This window comes from Sinocyclocheilus anshuiensis, unplaced genomic scaffold, assembly GCF_001515605.1.
Source record: "Sinocyclocheilus anshuiensis isolate Anshui unplaced genomic scaffold, SAMN03320099.WGS_v1.1 scaffold1299, whole genome shotgun sequence".
NCBI classification, from domain to species: Eukaryota; Metazoa; Chordata; class Actinopteri; order Cypriniformes; family Cyprinidae; genus Sinocyclocheilus; species Sinocyclocheilus anshuiensis.
The window spans coordinates 550,665-564,755 of record NW_015538011.1 but is presented as its reverse complement, the minus strand read 5'-3'; the positions used below and the strand labels follow the sequence as shown (position 1 = coordinate 564,755).

The 14,091-nt window shown below is 41.6% G+C and overlaps 1 protein-coding gene across 1 annotated transcript in view; it reads left to right on the top strand.

Annotated features, from left to right (window-relative positions):
- Positions 1-9,029, top strand: part of ubxn7 (UBX domain protein 7) — an 18,189-nt gene extending 9,160 nt beyond the window's left edge. Inside the window, exons 10-11 of the mRNA XM_016472688.1 lie at positions 1,538-1,617; positions 7,971-9,029. Of these exons, the coding sequence (XP_016328174.1) occupies positions 1,538-1,617; positions 7,971-8,132 (242 nt within the window). The 3' untranslated portion in view covers positions 8,133-9,029. The remainder of the gene's footprint in view (positions 1-1,537; positions 1,618-7,970) is intronic.
- The last annotated feature ends 5,062 nt before the right edge of the window (positions 9,030-14,091 follow it).

Below are 14,091 nucleotides of genomic sequence, written 5' to 3'. Positions count from 1 at the left end.
CCCCCATTTTGCCAATTTTTTCACCATTGCATAAATTAAATAGCCAAAATGTGCTTTTTACTGTTTTGTCTTGCTTTTCAAAGACAAAAATCATTTACAAAACAACAATTTAAAAATATTTACTTAACACTGCACATTTTTTAGCATTCTAGCAGACATTATACCTATAAAACACAACTTAACTTAAAATTAATAAGTTAGTAAAATAATATTTTTTGGCCATTTTTTAGACCCCCTTCTTGAATCAGGCATGTATTTTTGCCTTACAGATAAATGCAGCCTTGCTGAGCAGAAGAGACTTCTTTTAAAACATTAGAAAATTTTATAGATCCTAGTCTGAACACTATGTGTGAATGTTACAATAAATGTTTTAATAGAGCTGTTGTAATTATTATTTTCATTATTATTTTCGTTTCTTATTTTATTTTACAGAGCAACAGTAAAATTACAATAATAACATTTATTAATGTTGACGGAGTTCTTGCTTTTTCTCAACTTTTATTTTGGCAAAATTCATCTTTTGGAAGACCTCAGTGCTTCTTTTTGTTGACAAATGATTCTCGTTACGAATTTGGGAAGACGTTTGTTGCACGTATCGCATTGTCACATGCCTTGTAAAAATTAATTAAAATGTTACTGAGCAGCTGACGAGTAACACAGTTTCAGCGCAGATTTCCCTCGAGCTTTGGACTTTGAACCCTACCGCCGCGAGCTCGTGCAGTGCTGTTTGAACACATGCAATTCCTGCGTGTATTAGAAAACATAACATTCTGCAGTTTATTTAATTGTTTAAGGGCATTTCGCGATTTTAATCATCATACAGTAACCAGCAACAACCACCCTTCCTCTTCTCATCGAAGACATGCGATGCAGTACTAAACAGTCTCTCGCTGTCGGTGCTTGTAATGATTTTTGTGTCTTTATCGGACAGCTGTTTCCACACTGCCGTCATGTTTGCTGCATTAGCGCGCGCCTCTATTTGATCGTGTCACGTCATTGTTCGGTACAATTTATTCGGTCTTTTCGCTTATTCTGAATAATTTCGGTTGCCGAACATTCAGTGCATCCCTAAATAAAAGCGCTATATAAATGCCTCATTCATTCATTCATTCATTTATTCATTTTGAGCCAGATTATAATCTTTGGAAATCCAACGCATTGATTCAGTGATCCAGTCATAAGGAGTTTGTGTGCTAAAAGCTAGAATGGAAGATTATCAGTTAATAATGACTTAAATTTCAGTCTGTTTCTTGCAGAAATCTATCAGATGGCTTAAGAAGACTTGCATATGGTCAGTTTTGTTTTGTTTTGCCATTTTTGGACCTGTCATATGGAAACAAGCTGATCTTCAAACATTGACCTTTTGTGTTCTGCAGAAAAGATAAAACAATATACAGGTTTAGAATGACATGTAGACGAGGTAAATAATTATTAAATTTTTTTTTGGTGACTGTCCCTTTAAAGGATTTGAACATTTATACATGTTAATAATATTCAGTTAGAATGAATTAATGTAATAAAATGACTCTGTCCACAGGACCAAAGGCCCGCTTAATGCTGCGATACCCAGATGGCCAGAGAGAACAGATAGCACTGTCTGCTAAAGCTAAACTCATGGTGGGTATGGCGTTTCATGATTTGTGTAGTCCATAGGTGTCACACTTTTTTTGCCATTGCCAACTTTGTCCCTACTGATAATCGCTTAAACTTTTACCATGATAAAAGGTTGACAAGATAAACTTCTGTTTCGTCCTTTTAATAACAAGTTTAGTAACTTTTTTTTCAAATAACAAAATGAACAAACAAGAATAATACAGAGCCATTCAAAAAGCAATTACAAAGTGAATACAAAAATCTAAAACATCTAAATACTGTTTGTCAATACTTGCTTGCTTCTCCATGACAAGTGGATGTCAGAAACAAAGCTTTTGTGTATCAGGCTATTTCTGCTTTTCCTCAAGTGCCACCTACTGTCAAAAAGCCGGTACATTTTAACTGGTTGATGGAAAATTAGATAAGAACCTAGAATGCACATTTGTAAAAATCAAAACAGTTCTAGAATTATTCATGGTATTACGACGTGTTCACAATAACAATACTGTGCTTTAAGGCTGTATAATTTGGGGAAAATGTTTTATTTTGTGTGTGTTTTTCTTTTCTGATAAAAGTTGTTATTTGGAATTTAAAATTCAGTTTAAAAATCCAGGTTTGCTGTGCTTTATTGTAGGGCTGCACAATTTAGCTAAAACGTAATTATTTATCAATGTCTTATTAAATAAACAATAACAATCTTTTAAAAATAAGTATTTAAGATAAATAATATAATTGAGTTTTACAGCTGTAAAATTACAATACTAATATTTATCTTAATTTCTTCATTTTCAAACATTAAACCATCCAACTTTTATTTTGGGAAAACCACAAGGAGCCATCAAAGCTTCTCTTTTCTTGATAAGCTCTTCTCATAACAGAAGTATGGGAAGATGGTTGGTACATGTTTTGTTACCAAATGCATGTTCAAGTGACCCATACCCAAGCAAATTAAGCCATATCATGATTTTCACTTTATTAATCATGCAGTCCTATACCATATTACCGAAAACCAACATATGTCTAGCCCCTACCAATTCATGAAAACCTTATTTCTGTTATAAAAGGGAAATAGATTGCAGCAGGAGGCAACTAATACAGAAACGTCTCGGTTACGTATGTAACCTCGTTCCCTGAAGGAGGGAACGGAAACGTCACGTCGGTGACCGGCGAATTGGGATCTCGCTTAGAGAGACCAATCCACTTCGAGTGTAAACTAAACGAGCCAATGCACATTGGCATGCGATTATTGCATCCAGTTGCCGCTGATCACAGCGTGAGTATAAGTAGGCAGCAGATGCAGCGCATATTCAGGTTTCCGCTGAGGAGCCGAGCCGGTGACCCGGCCGCTCAGCGATGGTACAGCAGCGGTGGCGACGGGACGTGACGTCTCCATTCCCTCCTTCTGGCTGCCGAGGGGACGGAGGAGCTCGACAGGGTCTACAATATGGACTCTCTGGAGCGGTTTTAGCAAGCCTCTTAGAGCTTCTACCCGTTTGAGGTGGGAACACAGGAGGATACCGGCTCCACATGAAGGCTATAGAATCTAGCGAACGTGTTGGGGGTCGCCCAGCCCGCAGCTCTACAAATATCTGCCAGTGAGGCGACACGAGCCAGTGCCCTGGATGATACAACACTTCTAGTAGAGTAAGCTTGCAACCTGAACGGGCAGGGCACACCCTGTGCCTGATAAGCCAGGGTGATGGCATCCACTATGCAGTGGGCCATCCTCTGCTTAGAGACTGCATTCCCTTCTGCTGGCATCCGACAGACAAAGAGCTGGTCTGAGGTCCCGAAGCTTTGCGTCCTGTCTAAATAGCATCTCAATGCTCGGACGGGACAAAGCAAAGCTAGGGCTGGGTCTGCCTCTTCCGGGGCAGCGCTTGCAGGCTCACCACCTGATCCCTGAAGGGAGTAGTGGAAACCTTGGGCACATAGCCGGGCCGGGGCCTCGGGATTACCTGGGAGTCAGCCAGCCCAAACTCTAGGCACGAATCGTTAACCAAAAATGTGTGCAGGTCCCCTGCCCTCTTGATGGAGGCCAATGCAAGCAGGAGCAGAGTTTTCATTGACAGAAACTTCAGCTCGACTGTTTGCAAAGGCTCAAATGGCCCTGCTGTAGTGCTCTGAGCACTAGAGACAGGTCCCAAGAGGGTATAGAGGTGGGCCGTAGAGGATTTAGCCTTCTCGCCTCCCTAAGGAACCTGATGATCAGGTCATGCTTCCCCACCGAGTTCCCTTCCACGGGGTCCTGGTTGGCAGCAATCGCAGCCACGTAGACTTTAAGGGTGGAGGGAGACAGCCTTCGCTTCAACCCCTGCTGCAGAAAGGACAGCACGACTCTGATCGGACATTCCGGGGGTCTTCTCGGTAAGAAGAACACCATTCGACGAACAGGTTCCATTTCAAGGCGTAAGCGTGTCTCGTCAGTCGATCCTTCCTCAGAGGAAATCTACCTGAGCGACTCCGAAACGACTCCAAATCAGCTGGACCGTCTGGGGATGGATTCTCCACTCTCCCTGGAGCGCAGCTCGTGACAGCTCGTCGGCTACCCAGTTGTGCAGACCAGGAATGTGAATGGCACGAAGCAACCTCAGATGCTTCTGACTCAAGAGGAGGAGGTGGCAGGTGAGTTGCGACATGTGACGGGAGCGTAGACCACCTTGTCGGTTGATATACGCAATGGTCGCAGTGTTGTCCGTACGGACCAGTATGTGCTTGCCTCGTAAGCACCTTTTGAGACGGATCAAGGCCAGGCGTACTGCCAGCAACTCTAGGCAATTAATGTGCCAGTGCAGTTGGGGGCCCGTCCAAACCCCGACACTGCAAGCCCGTCGAACGTGGCCCCCCAGCCGGTGGTAGAGGCATCCGTGTGAACCACAGCATGCCTGGAGACCTGTTCCAGGGGCACTCCTGCCCGGAGAAACGCAAGGTCTGATCACGGGGTGAAGGTTTGACGGCAGGCCGGTGTGACTCGAACCCGGTGAGTGCCGCGTAGCCACGCCCCCCTCAGGACTCTGCCATGGAGCCAGTGTTAAAGCGGTCTCATATGAAGCAGCCCCAGCGGCATGACTGCCACTGCAGCTGCCATATGACCCAGGAGCCTCTGAAACCATTTCAGTGGGACCGCCGTCCTGCCCTTCAACATATTTGGGCAGTTCAACACCGACTGAGCACCGACTGCATGAGGCGTGCTCGACCGAATCCAACTCCATACCGAGAAAAGAGATCCTCTCCAAGGAGAGTTTGCTCTTTTCCCAGTTGACCCGAAGGCCCAACCGGCTGAGATGCGAAAGCACCAAGTCCCTGTGTACACACAACTGATCCTGAGACCTTTTTTAACCATGACGAAAAAAAATTAAAAAAGAAGGGTTGTTGTATTTTTAAATGCCATCCTGAAAACCAAATTTGAAATTAGAACCGTACACAAAATGCTGCCCGAAAAAGTAAAATATATATAAATTTTTTAGATTTTTGTTTATGACTTTTTGCACCTTTAATAAACAATTGAAAAATGCACAAATTAATATAGAAAAATTTTGATTTTAACAAGTTTTCTTTGGCCAAATTAGAAGTAGGCTAATGCTTCTCTTGCACGTTCAATTTAGAACTATATGTCTCTGCGCTAGATCATTGATGGGGAGCTGGGCAATTAATAGTAAATATGACCAAAACAGGGTATTATTATTATTATTTTTATATGAATAATAAAATCGCTATATATGCGCATTTCAAGTATTTGTGGGAGTATTATAGTATTATATGATATGGAGGCGCCCGCGCAATCTCTCCATTTTTTTTTCCTGCAGAAAGAACTTATAATAGGCTACTCCGTCATTTTTGGATGTGCTTTCCTCACTGTAAAATCCAATAGTTTACCTTACTTAGATTTAATTAGTTATCTTTACTTGTCTACTATTAAACAAACCAATTAAAAAAAAAAAATCTTCTCTAATTGTGGTTCATATGAAAAGGTGCGTTTCTCTATTAAAGGCACGTACATTAGCCTACTGTGGAGATGGCCATCAGCGTTGACTAATCTGTTGACTAGGAAAAAATATTTAAAAACGAGTAGCGAAAACGAAAATATTACCAGCACAAACGAAGCACAAACAAACAAGACTATTTGGGGTCATTTTGAAGCATGTGGGGGGCTGAGTGACCTCAGAAAATGGACATTAAATATTATTTTAATATCTTAAAAACCTAAGCAGCACAAACAATTTTTTTTACAGCACAAACCAGCACAAACGAAGCACAAACAAACAAGACCATTTTTCGTGAATTTGGAGCATGTCGGGGGGCTGAGTGACGTCATTGCCTATGATTCAATGTCTAATATTTTAAAAACCTAAGCAGCACAAACGAAACTTTTACCAGCACAAACCAGCACAAACGAAGCACAAACAAACGAGACTATTTGGGGTGAATTTGGAGCATGTGGGGGGCTGAGTGACCTCAGAATGACCTATAAATATTATTTTAATATCTAAAAAACCAAAGCAGCACAAACTAATTTTTTTCCAGCACAAACAGGGCACAAACGATTGAGACTATTTTGCCGACGTTTTGCGTTGGGTGGGGGGCCAACTTCACCAAGGTCCAATAAGGTGCCACAAGCAGGACCTGCTCCTCATCCTTCCTGACCTTGCACAGCGTCTGTACGAGAAGGCTCACTGGGGAAAATGCATACTTGCGCAGGCCCCGTGGCCAGCTGTGTGCCAGTGCGTCCGTGCCAAGTGTTCCCTCGGTCAGGGAGTAGAACATCTGGCAGTGAGAGGTTTCTGGAGAGGCAAACAGGTCTACCTGAGTGGCTCAGAAATGACTCCAAATCAGCTGGACTGTCTGGGGATGGAGTCTCCATTATCCCATGAGCGCAGCTCGTGATAGCTCGTCGGCTGCCCGGTTGTGCAGACCAGGAATGTGAATGGCACAAAGCGACCTCGGATGCTTCTGACTCCAGAAGAGGAGGTGGCGGGCGAGTTGCAACATGTGACGGGAGCGTAGACCACCTTGTCGGTTGATGTACGCAATGGTCGCAGTGTTGACCGTGCGGACCAGCACGCGCTTGCTTTGTAATCTCCTCTTGAGACGGCTCAAGGCCAGGCGTAGTGTCAGCCAATTAATGTGATTAATGTGCCAGTGCAGTTGGGGGCCCGTCCAAACCCCGACACTGCAAGCCCGTCGAACCAGCCGGTGGTGTGCACACAACTGATCCTGAGACTGAGCTAGTACGAGCCAGTCGTTGAGGTAGTTGAGAACGCGAACGCCCTGTTCTCTCAGGGGAACAAGGGCTGCCTCCGCAACTTACATGAAGACACGGGGCGACAGGGACAGCCCGGAGGGCAGGACCACGTACTGATATTCTCGTCCTTCGGACGCGAACCGCAACAATGGTCTGTGGTGCGGAAGGATCGACACATGAAAGTACGCATCCTTTAGGTTGATCACTGCAAACCAATCTCGGGGACGGATGCACCTGAAGATGCGTTGCTGCGTCAACATCTTGAACGGTAACCGGCGAAAGGCCCGGTTCAAGACACGCAGGTCCAAGATCGGTTGTAACCCACCGCCTTTCTCGGGTACAATGAAGTAAGGCCGAATCTTCCTCTCCAGAAAGCTCCGGCTCACCCTCCGATGCAGCGATCGACATCCGGTCGTCGGGAGGAGCGCCAATGGATACTGCTGGTACGCTCCTTGTAGAGGGCCCAGCACGTTCCATTGTCAGCTCAACTGGTTGCGGAGTGCAAGAGGAGCGATGGTTGGTTCCCTGGAGGGTTTGCCATCACTGTTACCTTCAGACCGCCGGGGTGATACGTTGTCTATAGCAAGACCCACATCGTCTTTACAAAGACGTAACGTCAAGTTTGCCACGCAACGTCGTCTTTAAAAAGACGCACCCGTGAATGCTCTTTTAGGGAAAAAGCTCTTTTAGCGTGCTGAAGTGCACAGGGGAGATGGTTTCTGCAACACAAACGGGGTAGTGCAGCCTGATGTGTGCAACCCACTCGACACGGGAAACCACCACCGCTGAAGCGCCGTACCACCAACATGAAGAGCTCTCAAAGAGCGTGCTGAACTCGTTCAGTCTTCTTCTCTCAGTAGAGTAGTCAGGAGCAGAACGATGTGATCGCTCAGCTCTGAAGTGAAAAGCTGAATATGTGCAGCACCGGCGGCCTACTTATACGTCTCTCTAAGTGAGATCCCAATTCGTCGGTCACCGACGTGACGTTGAGAGTGACTGACTGAAAGGGAACAGTTTCAATCGTGTGTGAATTCTGATGCGGGTTTTGGATGTTTTTTAGTTGAAGTTAGTTATGGTCTAATGTAAAAAAATGTAGATGTGCCCTTCATTATCTTCCTTTGTTCTTATTTTGTAGGCACTGGTGAGACACGTTCAGTCTAAGGGATTCGCCAATGAACGCTTCGAACTCGTCACCAACTTCCCCCGCCGAAGACTCGCTCACTTGGACTATGACATCACACTGCAGGAAGCAGGACTGTGTCCGCAGGAGACTGTGTTTGTGCAGGAGAGGAATTAGCCCCTCCCCTTGTATAATAATACACCCCCTCCTGTCCTGTCATTTGTGCCCTCGAAAGACTGAATTGACTGTGCCCTGTTACCACTTTTTTTTTTTTTTTTTTTATAATAAGTCCCGGATACATTTGGTAGTTCATAGGGACCGTCCGCTGAGCTGCATTTGTCAACGTATTTATTTACAAACAACTCGGCACATCCTATCCTATCTGGTTCTAATTCTTCAAGACAGTACATGCCCATGAGTTATGCTCATGTTGAATGGAAATTAAAAGGGTTTTACAGATGGCCTTGATATAGGGAAAACATTGTGTATCATGTATATGCAAAGTTTCTAAGGATTGAACATCAGTTCCAAAGTGACTACAGTTCCTGTTAAAATCATCTGAGCAGGTTGGGATCCTATTGAACATGGGCTCAGGTGATGAATTTAGGAGAATGTTTATTATTTAGAGGTAAACCCTCAAATATCTCCGCTGCAATGTGCAAGGACGGATGAAGTAGAGTGACATTTAGCTATATATAGTAAGTTTCTATCTCCTTTTTTTATATACTGCATCATTTCCACAAAAACTGATTCGCAAATATAATCATTGAAACAAAAGGGACAGTTGGTCTACTTGAGTATTTCTTCAGTAACTTATTCGATTTCTCCTGTTTGGTGACATGATTTTTTTATCAAGAATATGCGGTTTTGAGCAGAATCCTCCAGATGGCAGCTTAAACATCTCTTATGCCACAGTAGAAGGATCTGGTTGTCTTTTTATGCATTTAGGGCAACTTTTTATGTTTGTATACAGAATCTTAAGTGATAGCTTAAGCTTAGTAGTGCTCCAATATTATGAACAGTATGAGCACAAGAACGTGGCCACTGGGGCCAGACATATACTCAAAGTAGCTGTAACATTTTTCTCATAGATATCTATATGTAGATCCCACATTAGCAGCTGTTTCTGTGGCTGCTAATAATCTAAGTCATCCACCATATTGTAATGGTAACACCTAGTTATTCACATGTAAGCAATATCTATTTGTTTAGGATCTGATTTTCACGGGATATTTAGTTTATCATTAGTGTTAAATAATGCTGCATGTGATAAATAAAAAAGAGTATTTGTTAAAGCTCTTATATATATTACTGATCATCAGAGAACCCTACTTTGCTAGTGATGAGCAGCATCTGAAAGTATGCTGAAAAAAATTCCACGGTTTTCACTAAAATATTAAGCAGCACATCTGCTTTCAACATTAATAGCAAATCAGCATATGAGAATGATTTCTGAAGGATCATGACACTAAAGACGGGAGTAATGGCTGCTAAAAATTCAGCTTTGCCATCACAGAAATTACATATTCAAATAGAAAACAGTAATTTTAAATGAATAATATTTTACAATCTTGCTGTTTTGCTATTTGCCTTGATATCCCTCTGCTTTTTCCTGCTCTTGTATCATTACAGTAAATGAGATAAAATTCCCCAGAGAATTTTAAATTTGTGATATCCAGGCCTGCAAGAAACATAAAATATTTAGATATTTAAAAATATTTGGTCATTGACATTTCTCTAGTGAATATCAGTGTAGGTATGTTTGGTTGTAATATATTTCATCAGCTTCAAGTTGCTCTCATGATTGAAGTTTGATTGGCTAAGTCAAGAAGTTAGACTTCGCCTGGAGCAGGAAAACCGCTGAATATTAAATATGATTTACGGGAAGACCCTGAGATGAAACAAAGGAAGAAGGAAACATCAAACAGTTCCAGATGACAGGATGTTTCAAGGACAAGATATGTTCCCTCTGAAGATCAATGAGACACCTACTCCAGAAACACAAGAAACAGCTTGGGTTTGAGATCCAGTCCCTCGTGAACATGGTGTAGGATTCTGTCATAACCATATTTATTGCAGGCAGGGATCTCATGAACATGAACATATATTATTGCATGATATTGTGACTCCCATCAGGACATTCGGCAACTTTGAGGTTGTCATTTATTAAGTAAAGAATCTGTCTGATGTAAAGCAGTTCTCGAACTGCAAAAAGCTATCTTAGTACAGATATCACAGTTCAGATTATAGATCAAATAATGCATGTTGGGCAACGGAAAAATGTTTGAACATGTTATCTATAGTGTTGAAATGGAATTCTGCTGTAGTTTCATTTCTACTAGTCTTTAAGCACAGAACTGTAAGAAAAAATAATACCAATTGTTTTGTTTGATTGTTTGGTCAGTTAAGAGAGATCACCAAGAAGCAGAGTCTTCAAAGGGATTTTCAGTAGAACACAGGCTTATACTGTGATAAAAAAGTGATAAACATTAGTTCATGATAACACAGACTTAATCTCACTTCACCTGTAGTGATGATGACATTTTCATTCATTACAGTGACTAAAAATCCATTTTGAATCTATTTACTAATGACCCGTTCACTGATTCTTTATAGTGACTCTCTATGGCGGTTACATGATTGAATCAGGTGGCGCCGAGTGAGTCCATGATTCTTGAGACCCGGCAAAACATTTTAGGAAAAAAAAAAATGTTATTAAAAAAAAATAAAAAAAAGATATTTCATTCTTAAGTTATGCAACGTCCTTGGTAGAGGACATCGGGACTCAATTTTAAAAATAAATAAAAAGACATGAATGAACATGCATAGGCAAAAACAAATAACTTTTTTAAAATCACCAATACATTTTTAGTTTTCAGGATTGTATATGTGTGCATCTTCCCTTTTAATGTTCTGACTGCAGTGTTAATCTTAATTTTTCCTGTCTGTGCTCCTTTGCTTTCTGTATTGTGTCTGCGTGAGAGAGGTAGGTTTCTATTAAGCTCTGATTAATCTAATTTCATATTTGCTTTAAAGGGGACATCGAATGCCCATTTTCCACAAGTTGGCATGATTCTTTAGGGTCTTCGTGAAATGTCTGTTGCTAACATACTTTGGTTAAAATTGCGCAATGTAAAACAACACCCTTTTTAACTTGTCAAAAACAGCTCACAGCGACCCGTTTGAGTGCATGTCTCTTTAAATGAGAATGAGCTTCTGCTCACCCCACCAGACTTTTCCATGGGGTGTTTGGACACAAGAGATATGAATTGTTGCCTTGGACTCTGTATATGGCTCGGAGGTGATCTTATTCAAATAGCTAGCGATCTATGAAGAAACCGGCTGTAAATAGAAACAGCTCACTGGATGACACAGTTTCAGACTCAAAGCCCATACATAACAAACTGGCTGTGTGTTTTCTTTTCAACTTTAACTTTAATATTAAGGCAATAGAGATGTTTATTCGCGCTATCCACGTTTTTTCATGTTCTTTGTCAGATATGGTTAAAACGCTTTTTATGGTGCACATTGAGCAATTTCTTTATCTAAATCTTGATGGTGGTTAGTTGAATGAGAGATCATCAAGGCATTTTGTTAAGTAAAGTTTCAGTGGTTCAAAGATCTTGCACACATTTTTTTTTTTAATGAGTATTGTATTTGGGCCCTCTGAGTCCAAAACCAAAATCATTCTAATCTTGGCCCTCTGACCCAAAACATATAAACCTTGTGTAAGAACCTGGGAGTCTATTTGGATAGTGCTTTGAAGTTTGATATACAGCTCAGTTCTGTGGTCAAATCTAGTTTCTTCCATCTAAGAGCACTGGCAAAAGTGCTTTTGCAGAACTTTGAGAGGGCTATTCATGCCCTATTAATTACTTCACGGCTTGACTATAGTAACACACTCAATATAGGGGTTAATCAAGTTATTCTTTCTAGACTTCAAGCGGTTCAAAATGCAGCTGCTGTCAGGCATGGCTGCTACAGACAAGCCCACGAAGAAGTACACAGTCAGAATAGTCTTTAATCCAAAATCCAAAGAATACATATTAGATACACAGAGAACGCAACCACAACACTTAGACGACACCGAACGCTGAACACAGGGAACAATGGGCTTAAATAACAAGGAGAACTAATGAGGATAATTAACAGAACAGGTGAAACATACTCAGTAACCATAGAAACTAATGAACAAACAGAAGTAAGGCTAACGGAAACATGACAAGGAATGAAAACGAAACCAAAATAGAACATGACAGTAGCTCCCCCTCCCGGAAGGCACGTCCTCGCACCGTAAAGAGTACACCTGCCGAGGAACGGAGGAGGGTGTGGCGCTGGTGATGAACAGGGACCAGGAGGAGCAGGTAGAGACTGATGCCACGGTGGAGCCGACGGTGGGAGGAGCCAAGGTGGAGTCTTTGCATAGACAGCAAGGGAACTACCATGTTCAAGGCCCAGAAAGGTAGTAAGGACATCATTAAAATAGTCCATGTGATAGCAGTTGTTCAACCGTAATTTTATGAAGCTACGAGAATACTTTTTGTGTGCAAAGAAAGCAAAAATAATGACTTTATTCAACAATTTCTTCTCTTCCGTGTCAGTCAACATGTGTTCGCAAGAGTACCATGACGCATGCTTGTGGTGCTGCTGATGCAGGAGCCGGCGTTCTGATGTAACCCGGATGCGCTGCGCCTTGTTTGCAAGCAGAGGAGTGCTCATGCATGTGTTATGGTGCTGTCGTGAATGCACATCGAGGACGCAAATGAAGAGAAGAGATTGTTGAATAAAGTCGTTTTGAGTCATTTTTGTTTTCTTTGCACACAAAATTTATTACTACAGTAGTATTCTATATTGATTCAATTGCTATACTTGTATGTAAAGAATTGATTATTTTTGTTGTTGTTGCAGATTGTTTCAGCCTTCTGATGAAATTGAAGAATTAGTGAAGGGAATTGACATGGGCATTCTGATTGTGACTGAGGAGGAGCAATGGGAAGTGCTTCCAAAAGAAACCATTGACGTTGCTCTCATTTTGGAAGAGCGTCTTGTCCTCACCAATACAGTAGCATGCTAAAGTTTGGGAACCCCTTGCAGAAAATGTGAATAATTTTAACAAAATAAGAGAGATCATTCAAAATGTATGTTATTTTTTATTTAGTTCTGTCCTGAGTAAGATATTTTACATAAAAGATGTTTACATTTAGTCCACAAGAAAAAAAAATTGCTTGGTTCTTAATACTGTGTGTGGTTACCTGGATGATCCACAACAGTTTTTTTGTTGTGTGATGGTTGTTCATGAGTCCCTTGTTTGTTCTGAACAGTTAAACTGAGCACTGTTCTTTAGAATCCTCCAGGTCCCTCAGATCCTTCAGTTTTCCAGCATCTTTTGCATATTTGAACCCTCTCCAGCAGTGACTGTATGATTTTGAGATCCATCTTTTCACACTGAGGACAATTGAGGGACGGGTGGTGAAAACTTTTTGAATTTGAAGATCAAGGTAAATTGTACTTAATTTATCTTCCGGGAAACATGCAAGTGTCTTCTGTTGCTCCCGAAGGCCAGTATTAAATGGAAAAAAAAGATATTTCAACAAAATAAGAAAAATTTGGACATCTTCATCCTGTTCAAAAGTTTTCATCCCCCGGCTCTTAATGCATTGTGTTGCCTTCTGAAGCATCAGTGAATGTTTGAAGAGGGTTCAAATATGCAAAAGATGCTGGAAAACTGAATAATCTGCAGGACCTGGAGGATATTTCTGAAGAACAGTGCTCAGTTTAACTGTTCAGAACAAACAAGGGACTCATGAACAACCATCACAAAACTAAAAAACAGTCGTGGATCATCCAGGAAACCACACAGTATGGGTCTTCTTTACAACGTTAAAGGGGCCATATGATGCGATTTCAATTTTTCCTTTCTCTTTGGAGTGTTACAAGCTCTTGGTGCATAAAGAAGATCTGTAAAGTTACAAAGACTAAAGTCTCAAATCCAAAGAGATATTCTTTATAAAAGTTAAGAGTCAACCACGCCTACCTAAAACGGCTCGTACTAACACGCCCCCACATATCTACATCACTATGTGGGAAGATTTGCATAACGCCGCCCAAATGTTCACGCAAAGAAAGAAAAAAGGCG